The following is a 22,029-nucleotide window of genomic DNA, read 5'->3' as shown; positions in this document are numbered from 1 at the left end:
TGGAAAGGACACTGAATGGGGGTGCGTTGGGGTGGCAGCAATGCTCACTCTGGCCACCAGGTGGCATATGAACTGTGGCTAAGATTGGGTACTAGGCAATCCAGATTCCCAGGATCTGGCTTGGGAGTCGGCAAGTCTAAAAGGCTGGTGGAAGAAGAAGCTGCTGGGCAGGGGAGGGAGGGTCCTGGAACAAAGGGAGGGCTATCTGAAACCAGCAGGATCCTCCTCAGGCAGCAAGTGCCTCCAACATGGGAGCATCATTCCAAGCAAGCTGACCAGCCATTCACGTGACAGGTGTTGAGCACAGGCGACAAATGACCACTCTAATGACTGCATTAGCCATAAGTAAGCCAAAGAAAAGTCAAATGTGGAGAGAACAAGCGTCTGAAAGACCAAACACAGTGTGGAGCTTTTTTTTTCTTTATTTTATTTTAAATTAAGGCTTCCCATACGAAGCATTGCTAAGCTAATTTAGAACTGGCTAGGTGAAGCCCATGTAGACAAAACAGTGTGTGCAAAGGCTCTGTGGCAGGGAGAAGCTTGGCACTTAGGGGACTGGAAAGAGGTACAGTGCATGAATTTCAGTGAGGGAAGACCAAAGTGAGGTCAGCCAGGCCATACCCAGATTGCAAAGTGCCAGGAAAGCCACAAGAGGGAGAGAGGTTTTATCCCAAGAGCTACCAACAGAGTCTGAAATGATGATGCTTATGCATTTAATAAAGCAGCTCCTGCAGCCCTTCTCCAGCGGGTGCATGCAGATTGAATTTCAGGCAGAAGACTCGACTGAAGGCAGTGAGGTCCAAATCAGAGGTTCTGAATGGGGAGACGGCAGTTTAAAGTACAAGGTGCAAAAGGTGTTGACATGTGAAAAAAAAATTTCTCAGAGGTTTCCTGGTGTGTATAGAGATGGAGAGGACAGCGTTTCAGAGGAGAGTGGCAATCAGTCCCAGCAGAAACATAAGGATAGCCATGAACCTCCAGCGAGGTGTGCGTGGGAGGTCCCTGGGCTGCAGGGAGCAGGGAGGTTGAAAGAGATCTAGTTTGGAGTTGGGAATCGTGGCTGCTAGGATATGACTGGGTTTCAATATCAAGAGCATGGGCCAAGCCACTTCGTGAAGAACAGCACCAGCTCGACTTCCTCCTGGGTCTGACTGAGAAGCCGGAGTTCCCGAGGAGACTGAGAAGGAACATCTAGGGAGGTGGGAGGAAAAGCAGATGAACAGGGAATCATGGGGCCAAACAAAGAATGTGGCAAGGAGCTTCTGGCGAAGGGTCTGAGCGCGGCTCAGCAGTCCTTCAAGAGAAGGCTGGAGGCGCACTCAGGATTTGGCAGCACCGCGCGCAGCAAGAGCCGATTTGGCAGAGGATTGGCAGACGTGGGAGCCAGACAGAAGGGTACTGAGAAGTGACGGGGCCGTGGGAAAGTGGGGGCAGTGTATGCAGCAGCTCCTGGCTGAAGCGTGCCTTGGACAGGAGGGGGCGTCCTAGGTAACAGGAAGCAATTCTGGGTCCCGGTGGATCGGAACAGATGTGGCTATAGGCTCTGAGAGAAAAGGGCACAAATTCCATTCAGATGGGGGTGGAACTGCTTGCTGGTGTCTAAGAGTGAGTGAGGTGCAATTGAGGGAAGGTTGCAGGGGACTGAGGAAGACCAAAAACCCAGGTAGGGGCACAGCTGGGAAGAAGGGTTTTGCCTACAGGTAGCAGCAGAGGCACATGAGGCTTGGCATGAGAGTGGGCAGTAGAGGGAGGTGGTCACTGGCTCCTGATTCATCGTGATGGCTAGATCCCTGCTTGGCTGGAGTTGGGGCGGGAGGACCAGATAGCAGGAGTGATCCTGTGAAGTACAGAGATGGGAAATGATAGTATCTGGAGGACACAAAACAGGAGGACAGGGAACATGGCTGACTGCCAGTCAGGGTTAATAATTTGGGTACCTCAAGTAGAGAAGGCCGGCCTAGGTTTTCTCAGAGACAGGGCATAAGAGGCTTGGGTACATTTGCAAGAGAGCTTATGCAGTGGGCATGGAGTGAAGGGAAGGATGCTGATTGAGTGGGACATGGACCCGGGTGCTCACTGTCAGGGCGGAGTACAATGCTGAGGAGGAACCGTGGGAGGAAAGGAGGGTCTATGCATGCACCTGCTTCCTGAGGTCCTGATAGAGTGAAAGAAGAGACTGTGCGGAGTTCAGGGGGCACTTTGGAGACAAGCAGAGAGGGGACTGCTAGGCCAGGGTGCTGACCTTTAACCTGGGCATGAAGTACGGGGCTCGAGGGGCTAAGAGAACTTGAGCCAGAGTCTCCTGAACTCTGCAGAATGCCAGGAAGCCTCAAGAAGTGGGCTGGGGGTGCTAGCACCAAGAGGAAGACAGGACTGGTAGGGTGAGGACCCGGAGAAGCAGCAGTTGTTATAGGAATCCTGTGTACTAGAGTCCTGCTCCTGGATGCTACCTGTGATGGCTTTACCCTGCAGCTTCAGGGGCTGCCAGAGGCTCTGGCCCTAGAGCCCTTAAGGACAGATTGTGGCGTTGGACTTAATGAGAAACTGTAGGGTGGATGTTTTTTTCCCCTGTCAGCTTTGGTTGGCTCACGCATGTGAATGAGCCTCTTCCTGTGGACAGTGATCTTTCTGGCTGTCTCTCAAGCTTACGCTCATCTCGTCTCTTCGGTCTTCTCTCTGGGAGGCTCCAGCTCCCAGATTCAGAGCAACAAAACCAGAATAGCACACAAAGCAGCTGTCCTGCCTCTATGGTACCAAACATCTGGGCCCCAGGGCTGCCAGAGGTGGCTGGATCCTTTCTGTATGTAGACAACCAACTACTTGCTAGTTAGACTTTTTCTCTGCCCCCACTTTCTCTTCCCTGCCCTCTCTTCCCCTCAGGGGCATTCTAAGCCAGGCAGGGTGTTGTGCACATGATGAGAATGTGTGGCTTTCCACTTGCCCCTCAGTGGGGAGTAGCAGGTGGGTGACATCCATGTTCACAGACTCTCCTGGGGCTCTGGCTTGCCAGCAGCAAGTAGGTGGGTCCATGAGTCTCCCTCCCTCAGAGGCATTGCATAAGCAGCCGCAGCCCTGAGTACATTCCCATGGTTACCAGGCTGGGAAAGGCTGGCCGAGATGGCATCGCCATGGCACCGGCATGGTCCCCAGCTCTGCTGGGCGTGGTCTGGCATGTGTAGCTCTGGGCTATTGCCGGACAGATGGCCTTCACAGAGTTCCTCCTAGACATCCAGTGGCCTTGGATATCACGATGTGAGGTAAGCAGACAGGAGCAGCCTGGGTGGAGTGTGAGGGTTTTTCTCATCCTCTAACTCCTCACTGGAGGCCTTCAGCCACTCAGCCAGCAGCCTTGCTATGTGCTAGTCTCTGAAGCCAGCTTTTCCACATCAAGGGCTCAGCATAGATCAGACGGGCCAAGCCATAGTTCTGCCCTCTGCTCATGCCACCCTTGGAAACTCCTTTCTCAGCCAATTAGGAATGCGGAGCCTGGACTCCATACCATCTGTGCTCTGCCACCCTCAAGCAGGCTGTGCCCGGGGATACCACAGAGTTAGGGATAAGTGCTCTAAACCTAGTGCTGTCTCAAGGATGCAGGGGGATGGAGAAAAAAAAAACCCATGTGAGATGTAGGCTTTCAGGGTGGCTGAATTGTGTCACACAGCTATGGGGATGTCCTGAGAGGGGGAAATCCAGGGAAGGGGCCTGGCAAGGAGGCAGAGGCAAGATTCTGTTCAACAGATGGGTCTCTCCATGATCAACTGTCTCCATATAGAAGTAGCTCAAGAAGGTGCTGGAGCATAGGAAACTACATGTAGAAGGTGATAGGATGGAGAGCAAGGCTCCAGGATGCCATGTGGGCCCAGGAAGCCTTATCAGGCAGACCATAAGAAACAGCAGATTTGTCTAAGTGGTCCCCTAAAATGACTTAAATTTGCATGTGTGATTGTCCTATAAGATATCGGCACAAATGGCCACCCAGCTCTTCTAGCCTGGCTCCTAACTTGGCAGATGTTGGCTTTTCTAGTAGCAGTTCTTCCACACTTCAGCAGTCACTCCACATCTCCATCCCCCACCTCCCCAGCCCAGCCAACCAATCAGGATCATCCAAGCCATTCTAACCAGGATGTCCTAACCCATACCATCTTCCATGTATAAGCCCTCTCAACGTTGCACCAGGCTCCCTGCAGACCCTAAACTGAGGCCCTCTTGTCCTTCGCAGCCCACATAATAGGGACAAAACAGATCTTGGTGACAACTCTCTTTAAAAGTAACAACACCCTGAAACAAGAAGGGAGGGTGGCTTCTCATGTGGCTGGGCACTATGCGTCAAGACACTCAAGTATTTCAGAGTTGCTGTAGAAGTGCAGCGGTGTCGACTTTGGGGCTAGACAGCCAGTAGTTCACAAATATGAAACATATACGGTGAGGAGCAACTATATATTATTGAAGCATTCCATATAGATGGACAGTCTTTCCTCTGCCTCACTTAAAGCTGTAGCCACAGATGGAGAGGGGGGGGCGGGGTCCTAGTCATGATCCATAGCAGGTGTCTACCTTAAACTGTTCTGTGTGGCTATGACAACATTCCAGAAGCTGAGTGATTCGTCAAAGGCAGGCATGTAGTTAGCTCACAGTTCTAGGTGCCCAAGGGCATGGGGTCAATGCCTCAGATTGGGTGAGGACCTCTAGGCTACCTCAACCCATGTTGGGTGCATTATACTGGAAGCACTGGCAGAAGGGGATGGAGATATCTTAGGGCCAGACAGAAGGGGAAATCTGTATATCAGGAATTGCTTTGTAGCACCACTATTCTCTTGAGAATCAACTTGTTGCCCAATATCAGTATTAGTTGCTTCCAAGAATGGTTCTGACTTAATTATGTACTATGTGGCTCCACTTCTTAAGGTCTCCCTAACTCTGACAGTGTCACCTTGGGATCTTCCAGCACATGTTCTTTCTGGGACAGACTAGCCAAGGAAGCATCAAGAATGCCCAATGACACACAAGCATGTGCACATAGTGGGAAAGGAATAGGGCATCACTTTCTAGTGCTAGCCTGGAAAGCCCAGAGAAAAGAGAGATTCTGGCTGGAAAGTGGGGGTCTATACAAAAGCCCATGTCCCATAGTGCCCCTTTATCTCTGATGTCACTGTCCTTTGCTATGGGGATGAGGGGAGAGGATAGTGTGTGTGTGTGTGTGTGTGTGTGTGTGTGTGTGTGTGTGTGTGTGTGATAGAGAGCTCTCTCTATCCAGAAGAACATGGTGCAGACCATGTATACACAGCTTGGCTGTGGACCCCTGGGTCTTGGTCCAGAATAGGGTGAATGCTCATTTGAGTGTGCATGCATGTATATGTGAGTGTGCAGGGTAGGGATGTGCATGTGAGCGCACACACATGAGAGGGAGCATGTGTCCCTGAGGGTGAGGCACGTGTGTGAGCATGTGCCTGGCCCTGCCCTGAAGAGGCCTGCTGGCTTGCTAGCAGCTGGAGTGCTCGCTATACTGACAGGGCCTGTAATCACGGGAAATTACCCAGCCCAGAACTAAAATTAAGGCTGAGGCTGTTACCACAAGATCTACTCAGAGCAGGCTCCTGGAAGAAGCTGCGGGGAGGAGTCTCTGCTGGGAGCTGGGACTTCTGGGGAGGACAGAGCTTGGCTGAGAGGCGAGAACAGGAGAGAGTCTGGCTCTGATCTGGCTCACAACTGCCAAATGCCAGGGGCCATGTTGGCTGCCTGCACACTGCCTTTCATTCCCCGTTCTCACAACTTGACACCCCTCTCTGCTACCTAGAAGGTAAGCAATGGTCCTCTTTGCCTCTGAGAGGAGACTAAGCCTCCCTGAGGCTGAGTAGTGAGGCTTGTCACTTCATCTCTTGAAGGACAGGGCTGCCTGACAGTAGGGTGCTACCTGGATAGGGAGAAGGCAAGCTCTCTTCTGGGTGCTGTGTGGCTGAGCAGTGAGGGCCCTGAAGGATTTCTCTGGCCATTAAGACTTGGCCGTTGGGTGCAAAGTGTGCCAGGGAGAAACCCTGGGGTCCAAAACCAACCCTCCTGGCTCTATCATTTCCCCCCAAGATCTACAGCATGGCTCAGTGGAAGCCCACACAGCTCTCTAGGGAGATCAGTGAACCAAGAACCAGTCTATTCAGCTGTGTTCCTAGGCTTGGCCCCTTTGGACCTTATAGGCTCAGCCCTCTCTATGTTCGCATAGGGAACCTGGGACAAGGCTTTCCAGCTGAGGACATGACTAGCATCTTATGTCTCTGCAAAGACCCCTGTTTGATCCTGTCAAGGAATCTTCTTCCAAGCCAGTGAGTCTATTGTTCATGGACAGTGGATGGTGTCTGCAAGGGGCTCCAGGGCAGGATAGAGGGTTAAAAATAAGACCACTCCTACCCATCAGTCCCCAGGAGAACCTGGATCATCAGCATAGAGGCTACGGAGAGAAAAAAAAGTGCTAGCCCAAGGCCCCATATGGCATTTGTTGGCACACAATCTGCTGGCCTGCTGCCAAAGATTGGCTGCATCTGACGGAGCAATAAAAAATGATCCTAGTGCCAGGCGTTGTTCTAGGACTCAACTGTATGCACGCAGAGCATTTGAAGAGCTCACTGAGCAGTTGTCGCCAGCTCTACTTCACAGGTGAGGGAAGAGGCAGCTAGCCCCATGATCTGTGCACAGCTAAGTGGCAATGGTATGTGACCATTTGCTGCCAGCAAAGTGTGCAGTCTCCTCTCTGAATATGTCTGAATATGTCCATTGTACATACTCACTCTGCTTAGCCCCCACAGATGGCTCCTACTCAGCAGAAAGCTCCCTTTTCAGAAGTCCTGAAGCATCACCCTAAGCTGAGCCTCATGCTGGACATCTGCTATCTGGTTCTGCTTGCTTGGCCCCCATGATGCCCCTGTGAAGGCATGGAAAAGACAATGACAGGCTAGGCATGTACACTCCCAAGAGCTTAGGCCAATGGTTGCGAGTTGCCACGTGTGTCCCGGGAACTGAACCTGGGTCCCTTGCAAAAGCAGCGAGTGTTCTTAACCACCGAGTTATCTCTAGGACCCGTCGTTTCACCTTTTTAAGCTTCATCATGAAGTTTGGAAATATTCGGCCCATTCCATAGATGAGAAACTGAGACCCAGAGAACCTCATCTGCTTGCCCAGAGTCTCAGCTCCTGGGCTCGGCTCCGGGTCACCAGCTCTCTATGTGCTGAGCTCCAGGCACCCTGATTAAGCCAGGTGTGGGCCTGACCCTCACCCCCTCATCTCCTTGGTGATCTCCATGATTTCCTGAACCATGACTTCCGCAGAGTTCCCTTAGCACTGCTCCCTGGAAGGACTAAGGGCCTCTGTTGGTCTTAGTGGTTAGAGGCTATAGTTTCATCTGCTGATCTGGAGGCTTGAGGGGGAGTGGGCCAGCTGAGGGGGGCCTGCCTGGCTCCAGTAGGGTCTATTGAGCAATCTCTGCACCCAGACTCAGTCACCCCCAGGACTTTGCTACTCTCTTCTTTGGCACTCAACCCACAGTGAGCATCTGGAGGCGAATGAACACCACACGTCTGGAGGCTGACGTACCACAGGAACTCATATTTCCTCACAGTGCCTCCAGAGCTCAGCACTGGCTGTTCCTTAGGCCTGCCTCCTTCTTTCTCCTGCCCGTGTCTTTGGCTCGAGGCTACTGTCTCAGGGTTAATAGGTCCCATACTCAGGGTTAATAGGTCCTTCCTCAGTGGGGCCTAAGTGAAGGGTGGAGTCACTAAGTAACACAGCAGCTAGTTAACCCCTCCCCTGCTGCCTTTGCCATTCATACTCCATCACCTGCCAAGCCTTCATGGGGCTCCTTACTTCATTCAAAGCAAAATGTCGAGGAGCACACGGAAGGCCATGCCCCCGACCGTTCAGGACCGTCTCTTGCTTTTACCTCATTGACTTAGTTCCAGCATTCAGCTCTATTTTCTGTTCCTGATCCAGGGTCCTGGCACCAGCCACTTCCTCAGATGTCTGCATGGGCCACTCCTTCACCTCAGTGAGCTCTCCTGAGCAGATGGCTCCTTCAGGCAGGACTTATGCCATCTCCTCACGTTGCAGTTTTCTGTGTGTCACTTCCTACTGAAATGCAACTTAATTGGCTTATGTAGCCTTTTCTTGTTTTACCTCACTGGAATATGTGTTCCAAAAAGGTGGATGTCTTTGCTCAGTGTGTCCAGGGCAGGCATTAGGGAAATGAGAATGTACTGGCCACTGACATAGGCCAGTTATGTGTCCTCTGCAGGCAAGACTCCGGGTGTGACCTCACCTTCAAGTTGTGGTGATGTTTAATTACTCTCTGTCCCATGGCTTACACATTATAAATGCCAAATAAACCATTATCATAAGGAAGAAACGGCATTTGTGACACGGAAAAAAAAGGACAGAAAATGCTTAGAAATAAAATTAGATAACAAGAGACATAAAGAAGATTGGAATTCCGATTTCTCCTGTAACTTCCTCAAAAATCCCTTTCGAACTTCCTGGAAGCCAAGATTCACTGCCCATCTGTTTCTGATGCTCTTCTTTGGCTATGGCCTTTTCCTCTGTGGGATCCTGCTTTGGTACAGGACCTGGCTCCATACTTCTTGCTGCAAACCTGCATGGAGCACTCTGGGCCAGACAAAGGGTATCTGCCCTTCCCTCCCAGACCTCACAGCCTGGGGAGGCTAAGGGCATAAGCTGCAGTGCTATGTGCCTGACCAAAACACCCTTTCTGTGGGCACCACTGATACAGAATTGGTGCTTCAGAACTCAGAACCTGGGCCAGTGAGTAGGCAGACAGCAGCCTGACTGTGGCCACACAGGGAATCTGCATCCAGGCAGGGGCCGAGAGCAGACCTTTCACCTCCCAGCCTGAGGTCCTCCGACTGCTTTACATGTGTTCTCTGGAGCCCCTGCAAGCAGCCTGGGTTCCCCCAAGAGAATGCCATGGCCTTGACCCTGTGAAGCCCTCAAGGCTGTTTCAGCACCCCTGGGGCTGTGCAACTCAGGGTTGCTAAGGCTTGCAGGGCTGGCTGGAGGCGTGGGAGTCGAGGCAAAGCTGGTTCTCACTGCAGCCTTTACAGGATCTGAACTCCCAGGCTCCCCCTTGCCCTTTGGAATGGGCAGTCCTTTCTGAACGTCTCCGAGGAGACCACAGCTTACCTTCTTGGGACAGAATCTCCCAAGGTTGAAGAGAAACCCAATCATTAGGAGCCAGATACTGTCTTGCTGTACGGGAGACTAGGAGCTGAGGGAAACAAAGGGACGGGGCTCAACTGAGGCCCAGGGCCAGAGTCAAGCCAGGAGAGCCAAAGCAGACTCTGAGGTAGCTGCTGGTATTGCTGGTGTCTGGGCAGCTACCTCACGTGCTCAGTGACAGCATGCTCACTGGGCTAGTAGTATTTAGAACTTCTTATCTGCCCTTGCTCTCTGGACCCAGATCCTTCCTGTTTTCTCTCACTTGGTGTTCGAGGGATGCCCCTTGCCCCCGGCTGGGTCACAGAGGGGACTCCCCATCTCTACACACCAAGATCGGAGACAATGCTTGTTAATCCTTCTCTCAGGTATTTAAAATTTTCTGTTGAGCCTCTGCTATCCTGTGTGCCAGAAACTGCTCCAGTGACTAAGACACACTGATATAAACAAATACTGTCAGACCCCAAGGACTTAATCAGCCCCTGCCTTTGACTCTCTCTCACCCACAGCATAGTCTCTTGCAGCTGTGAGGCCCACAGCCAAAAGAGAAAGCTGTCAAGGCAAGAAGGAGACAGCAGGCATCCGAAGCTCCAGCAGGGGTGAGGATGGAGAAAGTCACAGGCGTGCTTTTCTCCACCCAGAAATTACAGGGCTTCCCTTTGACCCTCTCAGGACTGGGAGCAAAGGAGTCCTCCAGGACATCCACAACATCTGGTAGCCATCTTTCCTGCTGAAGAGGCCCGGGAAGGGGGCAAGAAAGACAAACAGACTCAGGTACCTTCCTACGCCCGAATCTCAAACACAGCCTTCAGGTCCTGGTGGTCCGACTTTTACCCGGTCATTCCCTGCACACCACAAGACCTTAAGCCCTTCTCCTGCCCTCGCTTCTCAGCATGCTCCTGCCCCTCCGTAATCCCGGGGGGTGGGGTGGGGGGTGGGGGGTGGGGGGTGGGGCAATTGGGAAAGTAGCTCCCCACAGAAACCCAGGCTGAGAGGCTCCATCTGCCATGTGGGAGGAGGATGCGGCTTGGGCAGGGAGGAGACTTCCTGCAGGAGAGGAGGCCAGCTTTGGAGAGACGCTGGAGGAGCTGGGTCAAAGTGAGATTGCAGGGCAGTGAGCTGAGCTCACCTTACATGAGATGGAAGGAACCGAACCGCTATACCCGCGGGATCCCAGGCTATTCAGTCTCCCCGCAAATCCGCATCTTGATCTGTCAAACCCTAGCGGTTAGAATGTGCTCGTTGAGATGTAGAACTTTTTCCTTGTGTTTTTGGCAGTGCTGAGTGAGGTGGAACCTGAGCTCTTATGCGTGGCGGGCAGGTGCTCTAGCTGAAGTCTAATGAGAACTTTAAAGACGTGATTAAGGTAAAGGGATATCCCTGGGGAGGCTCTAAGCCAATATGCTGGTGTCAGGCTGAGAAGAGGTGATCGAGGTAGAGACAAAAAGGGAGGAAAGCGATGTGGAAAAAGAAATACACTCACAAGCCAAAGACTGAGGTCTCAGAGCACAGCCTGACAGAGCATTGATTTTGGGATTCTAGCCATCTAGAACTATGAGGAATCAGATTTTGGTCATGGAAACATCTTGACTGGCGTGTTTGTTACAGTGGCCCCAGATAGGTCATCTAGGAGTCAGGCTATTTGATGATGATCCTGCTCTTGGTCTCAGGCATGCGTGCCTATGGCCCACACGAAAAGCCCGTTATCCCAGGACTCCGCTGGGAAAAGACAAATCCTAGGGTCAGAGGTCTGCTTTATTATTTCCATGTGTTTGTGTCAAATGGAGCCTCTTGTATCCATGAGGAGCATCCGGAAGAGAATTTTGCTTTCAATAAGGCAGGAGAAACACAGATGCAGCATTGTCAGTGCAAGGAGATGGATCCGTGAAGGCCCAAACGCTGCTTCTTCATGGGCAGTCCTGGGCGGGAGGGGCCTGGTTTGTTCCTTGATCCAGAAGAAAGCCTTTGAGGAAGAATTCATAAACACACAGCTCATTCCTGGGCATCGTCATTCACAAAACCTTTGCATGTGGCAGGTGCAGGAGGGGGATGCTGAATGTCCATGGAATAATTCTAAAGATAGCTAACCCTTTCGTTCTCTAGACACTACAGACTCCTCGTGCTAAACAATGTAGCAGTGGCGTCATCTTCATCAAGCCTCAGCAAAGCCCAATGATGCAATGCTGTTTCTCCCACTGCTTTATCTATGAGAAAGGCGAGGCACAGGGTATAGGGTGGGTGGGGTGTGAGGGTGTGGGGGTGGGTGGGGGTGGGGTTATGTGGGGGTGGGAGAGCCATGGGAGTATGGGTGGATGTGGGGGGTTAGGGGGTGGTGGTGTGTTCTTAGCAGCAGTAGATGCTAAGAAGAAAGAACAATATGTTCAGGTGTGATGGGAATGTGATGCAAGAAGTACCTCTACCACTCCCAAGATGTTAAGTGTTGCCCTCAAGAGGTCCTTAGGACACTCACTAGACTGTAAAGAAGAATGATTTTGCTTCTTGTTTAGGAATAGGGAGCAGTCAGGATGAGGAAGACAAGCCTTACAGGACTACTGATTATAGGGATGAATAAAAAGGTCAGATGGATAAAGTATGAACAATGGCACACAGATGCCTCAGGAAGTCTGTAGATGTGTTAAGCATCAAGACCTCCCTGAACAGCACAGTGGTAGGTGCTCTGTTTTATCAAGTGTTTTTTTTTTTTAAACCACACCAACAATGCTCATATTTGGTCTCTTATTCTGGTTGCTTTATAGAGTAGAGATAGTAGAAAGGACCACAGCCTACAGTTGGCTGTCATTCTGTAGAAATCCCTCTGTGCCCACAAGAGGTTAGTTGTGGCTACATGAGAGACAGGAGGAGAAATGGGGCATGTAAACATTAGAAATCAGTATGGATGGTATCAAATGGGTTTCTCCTTTAGGCCTCAAGTACTATAGATATTTTCAAAAATGGCTGAGCTATCTGTGTAGGACACAGATCTGGTCCAGGTGACACATGATAGAAAAGATACATGGCAAAATAAAAGCTAGTAGCTTGGAACCACTACGACACAGGGCCTCTTGTTGCAGCAGTCTAATGTGTCTCAAGCCAAGTGATTGACAATCCCGAGCAACCTGAATCATGGCCTGCTGAGATGTGACTTGCTGTGTCTCTCACCCATGAAGCAAGGCAATACAGTGACGTCTAGGGTACCATGAAGCAACATGGATGCAGTGGTCCCTGTAAGGTCCATGAAGAGATTTTATCGTATAATGGCTTCTGTGATGCCGCTAACGTCATGAGAGTTATAGTGGCCCCGTGTGGATGGAAAATATCCAGAAAAGTTATCCAGTCTGGTCATGCACAGTTTTGTTTTTCTGGTAGGTATGGCAATTATTTGCCTGACATTTATTTAATATTGGGTAACATAAGAATTCCAGAGATGTTTTAAGTATATGAGATTTATGTAGGTTATACATGAATACTATGCCATTTTGTGTTAAGAACTTGACGGTCTCAGGATTTTGGTATCCAATGGGTATCTCCGAAGAAAGACCACGTGCTTACTGAGGAATGACTGTGTGGCTCTATTATAATTCTCAGAGGTGTCTACATCTACTTATCTAGTATTTAAGTAGGCTTTCATCCAGAGGTCTGTAAAAATTATTTTTCCTTCCTTGCTTTTGGTGTGGAATATCCAGAAACATACCCTGTATTCATCGTATGTTTTTCTGTGATTAAAAATGTAGAGCCCTAGCTGGGCGTGGTTGTGCATACCTGTAATCCCAGCACTGGGGAAGTAGAGGCAGGCAGATATCTGTGAGTTCATAGCCAGCCTGGTCTACAAAGAGACAGTGGAATCCTGTCTGGAACAACAACAACAACAACAACAACAACAACAACAACAACAACAAATAGAGCCCCAACAAGACACTTGCTCTGTTTGTTACTTTTGATCTTTTGTTACTCTGATCTTTGGGGATCAGAGAGTCCTGTTCAGTCTTATCTATTTGTTTAGATATCTACTTGCCTAAATTATTTGTTTAGAGACCATTTATTTCCTGAACTTCAATTTTTCCTCCTTTGCTTGGAATAGTAGTGCAGGATCCCTGATTGATTTTGGGGCCTGCCAGATGTGGGGGGCTGAGAGGTCATGACTAATGTCTCCTGGTACTCTCCAGATGACTCCCGTCAACTTGAACAAACTTGGACTATTTCTGGAAGTCTTTGCTAAGAAGAAGGACGTGGTGTCACTAAGTAGGTGAATGGATAAGACCCAGTTGGCTGTGGAGTTTTCCGTCTGGAGGTTCGGAGAGATAGTGTGTCTTTATGGGGCGGAACAAGCCAGGATGCTTCCCAGGGCTGATGCAAGGCCTGACACCCACGCTTCTGCAGCTGTGGGAAGCATCTGCTCTGTTTTCTAGCCCAGGCCCTTGGTTTGCAATCAGGCCAGAAACAGTGGCCAGAGAAAAGGCAACCAGGAGCCATGTGCTGTGTGCCACTTTCCCCTGAATGAATGCTAAATGGAGCTGAGGATAGCCAGACACTCCCTATTTAGTAAGCCCAAGGAAAACAACCTGAGAAATGGCAAAGATAAAGAAGGGGACATTAGTTGTCTGTGCCCCTGTGATGTCTTTGTTGGATTCACAGGAACTGTCACCTGGGAACATATGTGCTTCCTCTTCCTACTGCATCCTCCAGGGATGGAGACTGGTTCAAGGAGACATACTGTGTAGTTAGTTTGGACCGGAAGAGAGAATAGACAGAAGATAGAGGGTGGCAGCAGTGGTCCTGGGGAAAAATGATAGCCCAGGGAGGAGGGATGAATGACAGGACCCTGTGGAGGTCTGTTTCTCAGCTGGGGATGTGTTAGCTGATGGTATGGGGTGCCAGAGTGGTTTCCATGGCCACCAGTGTATCCCCTCAGCTGTTCTTATACAGCAGATTTGGGAAAGGTTGTTTCTTCTGGCCTCTGATCCCTAGGGGTGGGAGTTGGGCCAGCTTCAGGAATCCAGTCCAACTCCCCCCATTCCAGACCCTCCCCCACCCTTGCCAAGGAAGAGCCTGTCACAGGAGAAGGATAACACTCCCGTGTCCAAGTCTTCATTTCACTTGCAGCTCGGCACTAATCCAATTGCTGCCTCTAACCTAATTCTCCATTGTTGCTAGAGTCCTTTGCTTTGCTGATATTAAAACTCTTTTCATTTAATTGTGCAGAAGATAGATCCTCCTTGGCCATCAGGTGGTAAATATAGAAAAGCTGATGTGTAGCTCTAATTTCTTCCCTGGCAGGCCTCCTGCAGCTCTGAGTAATTGGGGACCAAGATATTCTGAAAGGAAGGAGACAGGAAGGGAGAGCAGGAATGGGCCTTCTGTTCTGACATTATCAGTTAAAAGGGAGTCTGCCCATGCCTATATGGTCAGCCGTTTCTCTCCTGACTTCTATATGTCATGTGGTGACTAGAGCCCTGAAATGAACAAAACTCTGGCATTTTTGAAGCAAAGTTGGTTAAGGGAATCTATCCCATTGCAAAGAGTGCGAGGGGCCATGTGATCCCCAAGAGTTGAGACCACCAGAGAAGGATGTCTTAGATAAGCCTTTCACTCTCATTCAAGGGTGGACTGCCCAGGTCTCTGTGCAAAGTCTCCAAAGAGCCACATGATACCGTAGTTCTTTTATTCTCTGAGGCCCCAATGTGAGATGAACTGCAATCTTGTTTGGTGACCACAGGGTTTCCCAGCAAGACAAGGAAAGGGTAGATAACAGTACAAATGTGCTGATCTCCAGGTGGGGGAGACACATCATAAAGAAGATGGGGCCACTGCGCATGTCCCCATAGGTGAGGAGGGACCATGCATTGCAGTAGGTTTCAGGTGTCCTTAACGTGCTCCGGGTTCTTTCCCATTCTCCTAGAAGGGTTGGGTTCCAGTCTCAGTCACTGATCCAGTCTTAGTCATAGCTAGCTATGGAGGAAGAAGGAAGCATCCTTGGATGGACCACTGGTCAACAGACAGGGGGACCTTCTTGGCTGTGACTGAAGCTTCCTGGATACTCAGGCTTTCATTATTCCCTTAGGCTTCAGAGAACACAGCAACCCACTCCATTTCCTCAAGGAGAGTGGCAGCTTCCTCTGGGCCATATGCTAACTCCGGGAGCCTCTAGGTCCCTTCCAAAAGACCATGGTGAGCCTGAGTTTCTAGATGGGTCCAGTTTCCCATCAGAGTCTCCCCTGCACGGGAGTTTACTAGCTTCTCCTACCATCTCTGCTTTTCATGGGCCAGTAAGAACATTTTTCCCACTCTGGGTCTTAGGCTACCCTTTTTCCCCTCTCCAACCTCATAATGAGACATGGATCTAGAATCTCCCTAGGCTCCTTTCTCCTGAACCCTTAGGGATCCTTGAGGGTCAAGTCCTTCCCAGCCCTATTACCTTAGGACCCTCAGGCAGGCTTGCATACCCAGAGTCCACCACAGCAGGACTCTGCACAACCTCCACTTTCCTGATGCTGACCCAGGACCCTCAGAACCAAGAGAGAGGACTCTCAGGTTTCAAGTAGCCATGGGTCCCTCTGAACTATGGTCCTGAAGGCACCAAGGTCTTTCCTACACTTGTATCCACTGACACTTATCTCAGATCCTAGCACCAAACATGTAGCCTGCAGGTGACTGTTTTCCTTGCTTTTGTCTGTTCAGAATCAGAACATCAGGGCATGTGGCTGCTGGAAATACTGACCCAGATGCTTCAACCACAGGTGCCCCAGGGCTAGAATCATCATAGCTCTCAGATCTCTTCTGTTCAGACAAGGAAACTGAGGCCCAGAGGCTGAGTCTAGAAGGTGTATACTCACTCAGTGCAGTAAAACACCGATCATGGACAGCTTGCAAGAACAGTGGTAGAAATTACAGGCATCTAACTTCATCTTCTCCATCACCAGCTGGGTGACCTGGCCTCTCTGGCCATCAGTTTTCTCATCTGTAAAATGAGAGTGACTGTGACATCTGTCTCTTGCGGAGGCCTGAGACAGTACAGAGATAGCCTTTCCAAAGCCCTGCATAGCATCTGGCGAGTGGCACATGATAATTAGTTTTTTCATACTTCCCCTCAAACCAGTGCAAACCATAATGAGCACTAGAAATCCCAGCAATCACTGAGCAAGCATTTAATTTACTGCCTTGGAAAAAGGAAGGGTTCTCTATCAAGGGACTATTTAGATGGCATTTCCCGAAAGACAGAATTGCACAGATGTCTTTTTCTCCTCCACAGAAGTTTCCTAGCATCAGGCAGGGGCAGCAGAGTCTCTCTGTTCCTCTCGAAATGGCCTATAGGAAGCACAGAGTAAGCCACACAGTCAGGCCACTGCTCGATTTCCCCTGGGAGGCTTCCAAAAATCAGGGATGCCTTGACTTCTGCATGCTTTTCTTGTCTCTTCCCTAATGACTTCTGCTGCATGAAGGACTCAGTGCTGGGGGAGCTTCTTAGGAAGCCTTGGCAGAGTATAAAGCAAAGATGTGGGGTCTCCCCAGTCCTAGAAATAGTGGACCCTCACCTGCCTATCACAAAACACTCAAGGGACACCACAAGCTCAGAACAGTAGCTCTTCTTGTTCGTGGCTTATCCTATAGTTAGGCATAGCAGAGAGAGAGAGAGAGAGAGAGAGAGAGAGAGAGAGAGAAAGAGAGAGAGAGAGAACAGTCATAGCATGCTGCAATAAAATTATAAGGCCATAGTCATTTCCTCTATCAGAATATCTTAGTGTACCAGGCCCACATATCCCATGATGCTATGGGTGACATGATGTCTAGGTGCCAAGATAAAATGAAAGGAATGGTGCTGGGGATTCTGTTGGGCTATGAAGTGAGAGGGTTCTGGAAGACAAGCCATGTGGTGCCATGAGAGTGGACCTGATAGCCAACATGACTGACTGTTCAGTGGCCAGTAGGCTAGCAGTAGTATACACACACTGGACACATTAGACCAAGGGATAATCCCTGGTCCCCGGTGTGTGTATGGAGCTGAACGCTATCAATGTCATTTCATTACCCAGAACAGGTGGTTTAGTTCTGGAATTTTCCACTTAATATTTTTAGACTGTGGTTGAGTAGAAATAACTGAAACCACAGAAAGCACAAGGGAGGGCTATTGTAATATTTTATTAACATCATGATTGAAAAGTTAAAAACTAGTTTAAAAATCCATGAAGAACAAACATCAAACTTTAAAGCAGAAAAAGAAAAAAGGCCTTGCACCTGTGGCCCCTGAAAGCAAGTGGCTCCTGCCTAATGTGTTGGACCTTGAAGCTCACAGCCCTTCCCTGGCCAGAGCAGTCTGCAGCTCTTAAAGTAGAATCTAGACTTGTGAAAGCGCCACAGTAACTCAGGTGCGAGAGGACCCAGCCCTCTGCTTTGAAAGAAGAAAGGAAGGAAGAACATTCAGCTGCAAGAGAAGGTCAGGACACAATATAGTCCCATTCGTGAGACTGGAGCAAAGTCACCTGCCAATGGACGAGTGAGACGCCACCAAGGTGCCCAGTGTGATGCTTTCCTTCTTCTATCTATATGGAGCTCTTACTGCAGCTCACTTTTGTGCAGAAACTTAAACAACTGTGGACTGATGCCATAAAGAAACCATTTTCATCCTGGAGGCCGCCAAGACCCAGGGTTTCCCAGTCCAGATATTGGGAATCTTCTCTGCTGGCTGACCTCCTCTGCCAACTTCCATGCCCAGCCTAGTCTTCCCCACCTTCTCCCAAATCATCCAGTCCCAAGGGTCTTTCCCTCCAAACACACGATTGAAAATCTACTGTGTGCTGAGCTGTGTTGTGGCCACACAGTCTTGAAAGTTTTACACTAGCCTCAGCCCATTTTTAAAGGCTCAGAGTGAAGATGGCACCTGTTGGTCTCCCGTCTCCACACTCAGTCTCACCTCTAGTCACCCTTAAATTCTTTTGGCCGTTTCCTCTCGTATTTAGCTCCACTTTCCCCAGTAGGTGTATGCATGGCTTCTTTCATTCATGCGTCTACCTTTTAATGGCAGATAAAACTTAACTTCCTCATCTCCTTTTTGCTGCCTTTCCCTCCCTCTCTCAACAAGCTACTTTGTTGTTGAGCAAAAGCAACTGTGGAATCCAGTTGTACCTTAGGCCTCAGTCTCCTTTATACAATGCTCACTTTTCCTCAAATCCCTTTCTTGTGGCCTGTTGTCTTTTGTCTAGGAATCTTCCTTTGAAATCTGGCCTGTCAGTGCCGGTCCTCTTTTCCCTCACATGCCTGCCTCACTCACTTCCTCTGTTCTTATTTGAAGCTGCAGATGCTGGTGTTGACACCCCAGTGTGTCTTAGGACACTGATCTTCAAGAAACAGCTCCTTTCCTGCTTCCTTCTGTTTAAGTTCCTCACACCCCAGATCTCTCTTGTTTTCCCTCCTTGGTTTGGGCCCTTGTTTCAGTAACACACTGCTTTCTAGAGCGACTGAGACTGGCTTCCTGGAAACGGCACTTGCAGGTCCAGTCTACCTGAAGATGTCTTTGACTTGAACAATGTTTCAGAGCACAGAGATTGGGGGGCGGTTAGAAACATTTATCCCCAGAACCTCTTTTGTTTGTTTGAACTTTTGACACAGGGTATCACTTTGTAGGCCACTCTGCTTTTGTCTCCCTACTCCTCCTGCCAAATGATGGGAGTGCAGGAGCTACCATGGTCTTCTTCAAAGTATTGGCGTAGTTCTCCCTCAAGGCTAGGGGGCATCTTGCTTTTATCATTTCTGGGCCTGGACAGCTGTGAGGCCTCAGAAGATCTTGAAGTCTCACTATGCAAACTCCTGTGTGAAATCTTCACTTGCTGTGCTGGTCTTCATCTAGAAACTGTTCTTCTGGCTTGGTGAACTCTTAGGTGTAATGCCCTTGAAAACATCTTCACTCTGCTCTCACATTCTAGACTTTTCTCTGGCTAGGTATTGGGCTTCCTAGGTGAAGCTATAACTTTTGTTGTTGTATTTGTTTTTTCTTTATGTCCTAGATTGGATTTAAAACTTTTTCCCCTCATAAATTCCTCTGGCTTTGTCTTCTACTTGTCTATCTATTTGATTGCTAAGCTTTTCTATTTATTTTGATTTCCAATAGTTCATTTCTATTGTATTTACCTTTGTCACAGCTTCCTTGCACATGGATGCAACACACACACACACACACACACACACACACACACACACACACACGAGAGAGAGAGAGAGAGAGAGAGAGAGAGAGAGAGAGAGAGAGAGAGAGAGAGATCATTGTTCATTGGAGTGTAAACATAAACTGGTTCATCTAGTATGGAAATTGATGTGATGACTTCTCAAAAAGCTAGAAATAGATAAATCTATCATATCTGTGGTGGTTTAAATAGGTATGGCCCCATAGACTCACCCATTTGAATACTTGGCCAATGAGGAGTGGCACTATTCGGAGGTGTGGCTTTGATGGAATAGGTGTGGCCTTGTTGGATGAAGTGTGTCACTATGGGTGCAGGCTTTAAGGTCTCCTATGCTCAAGCTCCTCCCAGTATGGAACACAGGCTCCTTCTGCTGCCTGTAGATCAAGATGTAGCACTCTCAGCTCCTCCAGCACTATGTCTGCCCTGCTTCTCACCATGATGATAATGGGCTGAACCTCTGAAACTGTAAGCCAGCCCCAACTAATGTTTTCTTTTATAGGAGTTGCCTTGGTCCTGGTGTCTCTTCACAGCAATAAAGACCTAACTAAGAAATAAAGACCTAACTAAGACAATATACTACTCCTGGGTATATATCCCAAACGACTGTATCTGACCAGAGTGATATGTGCTCACCCACATTCTGTTTTATTCACAATAGCTAGGAAATAGAATATTGAACTGATAATGAAAACATGACACCTATGCATAGTGGAATTTTATTCAGCTATAAAGAAAATTGACGTTTACAGGCAAATGGGTGGAATTGTAAAAAAAAAAAAATAAAGTAAAATATTCTGAATGGGGGAAACAAGACCCAGAAAGACAAATGCCAAATGTTCTAACTCATAGCAAATCCTGGTGTTGATGCTTTACATGTGTGTGTTTGTCTTGGAGTGCCTATAGACTCCAGGAAACCAGACAGGGGCTGTGGTGATGGTAGGAATTATTAATGGAGTTGGGTAGTAGGACGTAAGGGATAAGAATAGGGAAAGGAGAGTAATGTGGAGGGAGGGTTATAAGGAGAGGAGAACAGTGCTCCTTACAGAAGGTGCATTGTTGCCCAATAAAAAGCCCAGTGCCAGGTTTGGGACACCTCCCCTCAAGATGTTAGGGATATCCTGTGAACCCCCAAACCAATATAAGCTATTGGCATTTTAAAAAGATTTATTTTTTTATTTTATGTATATGAGAGCTTTATCTGCATGTATACCTGCATGCCAGAAAAAGGCATCAGATCGCAGTATAGATGGTTGTGATCTACTATGTGGTTGCTGGGAATTGAACTCAAAACCTCTTGGAGAAGTAGACAGTGCTCTTAACCTCTGAGCCATCTCTCTGGCTATTTTTGCTTTTCAACTTGCCTACATGTGGTATGAACTACAACTCAAGCATCTGGCATTATTAATTAAATTATTTGAAGTGGGAAGCCCCACCTTTAACCTGATTCACACTTTCTATGGCAGCTTATATAAAGCCAAATGTGGCATTGCATGCCTTTAAGTCTGTGAGTTCAAGGCCAGCCTGGTCTACACAGCAAGTTTCAAAAAAGCCAGGGCTGTTACCCAGATAAAACATGTCTTGAGAGAAGACAAAGATGAAGAGGAGGAGTAGGAGTATGAGGATGAGGAGGAGGAAGAGAAGGAGGAGGAGGAGGAGGAAGGAGGAGGAGGAGGAGGAGGAGGAGGAGGAGGAGAAGAAGAAGAAGAAGAAGAAGAAGAAGAAGAAGAAGAAGAAGAAACAGTAGTAGCAGCAGTAGCAACTTTGGCTCTTTGCCTGCTTGCTCTCCTTCTCATTGGCCAAGTTCATTTTTTCACTGGTATCAGAGCCTACTTCTTCAGTATTCCAGAGAGTAGGCTGAAGACTACCTGAGACATCCATTGAATTCTTCGACTTTTCACTGGTAGACAGCCATTGTTGTACTAAGTGGACCACAGCCTATAAGCCACTCTAATAAATCCACTACACACACACACACACACACACACACACACACACACACGTTCTGTTCTTCTAGAGAACAGAACCATAATACTCTATTGCTCTTGGTTGTCCTCTAGAACTTGGTGGTAAGACTCTATTGATGAAGACACCACATACTTTGGTCACTGGACACAGTCAACAAAGTGCTTCTAGGAGATAAAAGTCATTAATGATGTCATCCAGTTATGAACACTGCAGGCTACTATGATGACCAGCCTAGCAAGATATGCCCAGGGGTACAGTAGCGGCACTGATGTTATAGGGGTAGCCAACTGCCTTTTGATTGGATTTAAGGTTTGTTCCATAGGAAAAAAACTCATTCCTGGTACATAAATCTGGCCAAGAATACATGTCTGGAGGAGTTTATAAATCCTAGGGGTGAACCCACTACTATTAGTTTGATAAATGGACATAATATCAAACTGTCCTCGAAATATCTATCAGTGCAGTTCTTGCTCCTTATCAGAGAAGTTTCTTAGTGCAGTATTTGGTGGTTAACACAGACATTCACAGATGCTCAAAGCTTGGAGAATGTGTTTGTGTTATGTGCTCAACCATGAACATGTCATCAATATAATATCCTTTACCCCAAGGCTCGGGGGACATTACAGAAACGGACATCTGATGACTGTAAGAGCCAGAGGCTATGGAGAACCAGGGCAAAGCA

General features: G+C 48.7%; 1 protein-coding gene across 1 annotated transcript in view; it reads left to right on the top strand.

The window, feature by feature from the left end:
• The first annotated feature begins 3,100 nt into the window (after positions 1–3,100).
• The window catches only part of ADCYAP1R1 (ADCYAP receptor type I), a 101,361-nt gene continuing 82,432 nt past the window's right edge, over positions 3,101–22,029 (top strand). Inside the window, exon 1 of the mRNA XM_084785490.1 lies at positions 3,101–3,257. Within this exon, the coding sequence (XP_084641616.1) occupies positions 3,201–3,257 (57 nt within the window). The 5' untranslated portion in view covers positions 3,101–3,200. The remainder of the gene's footprint in view (positions 3,258–22,029) is intronic.

This window comes from Acomys minous, assembly GCF_964271855.1.
Source record: "Acomys minous genome assembly, chromosome: 6".
NCBI lineage: Eukaryota > Metazoa > Chordata > Mammalia > Rodentia > Muridae > Acomys > Acomys minous.
Note: the sequence above shows the minus strand (reverse complement) of the source record. Positions and strands in the feature narration are given on the sequence as shown.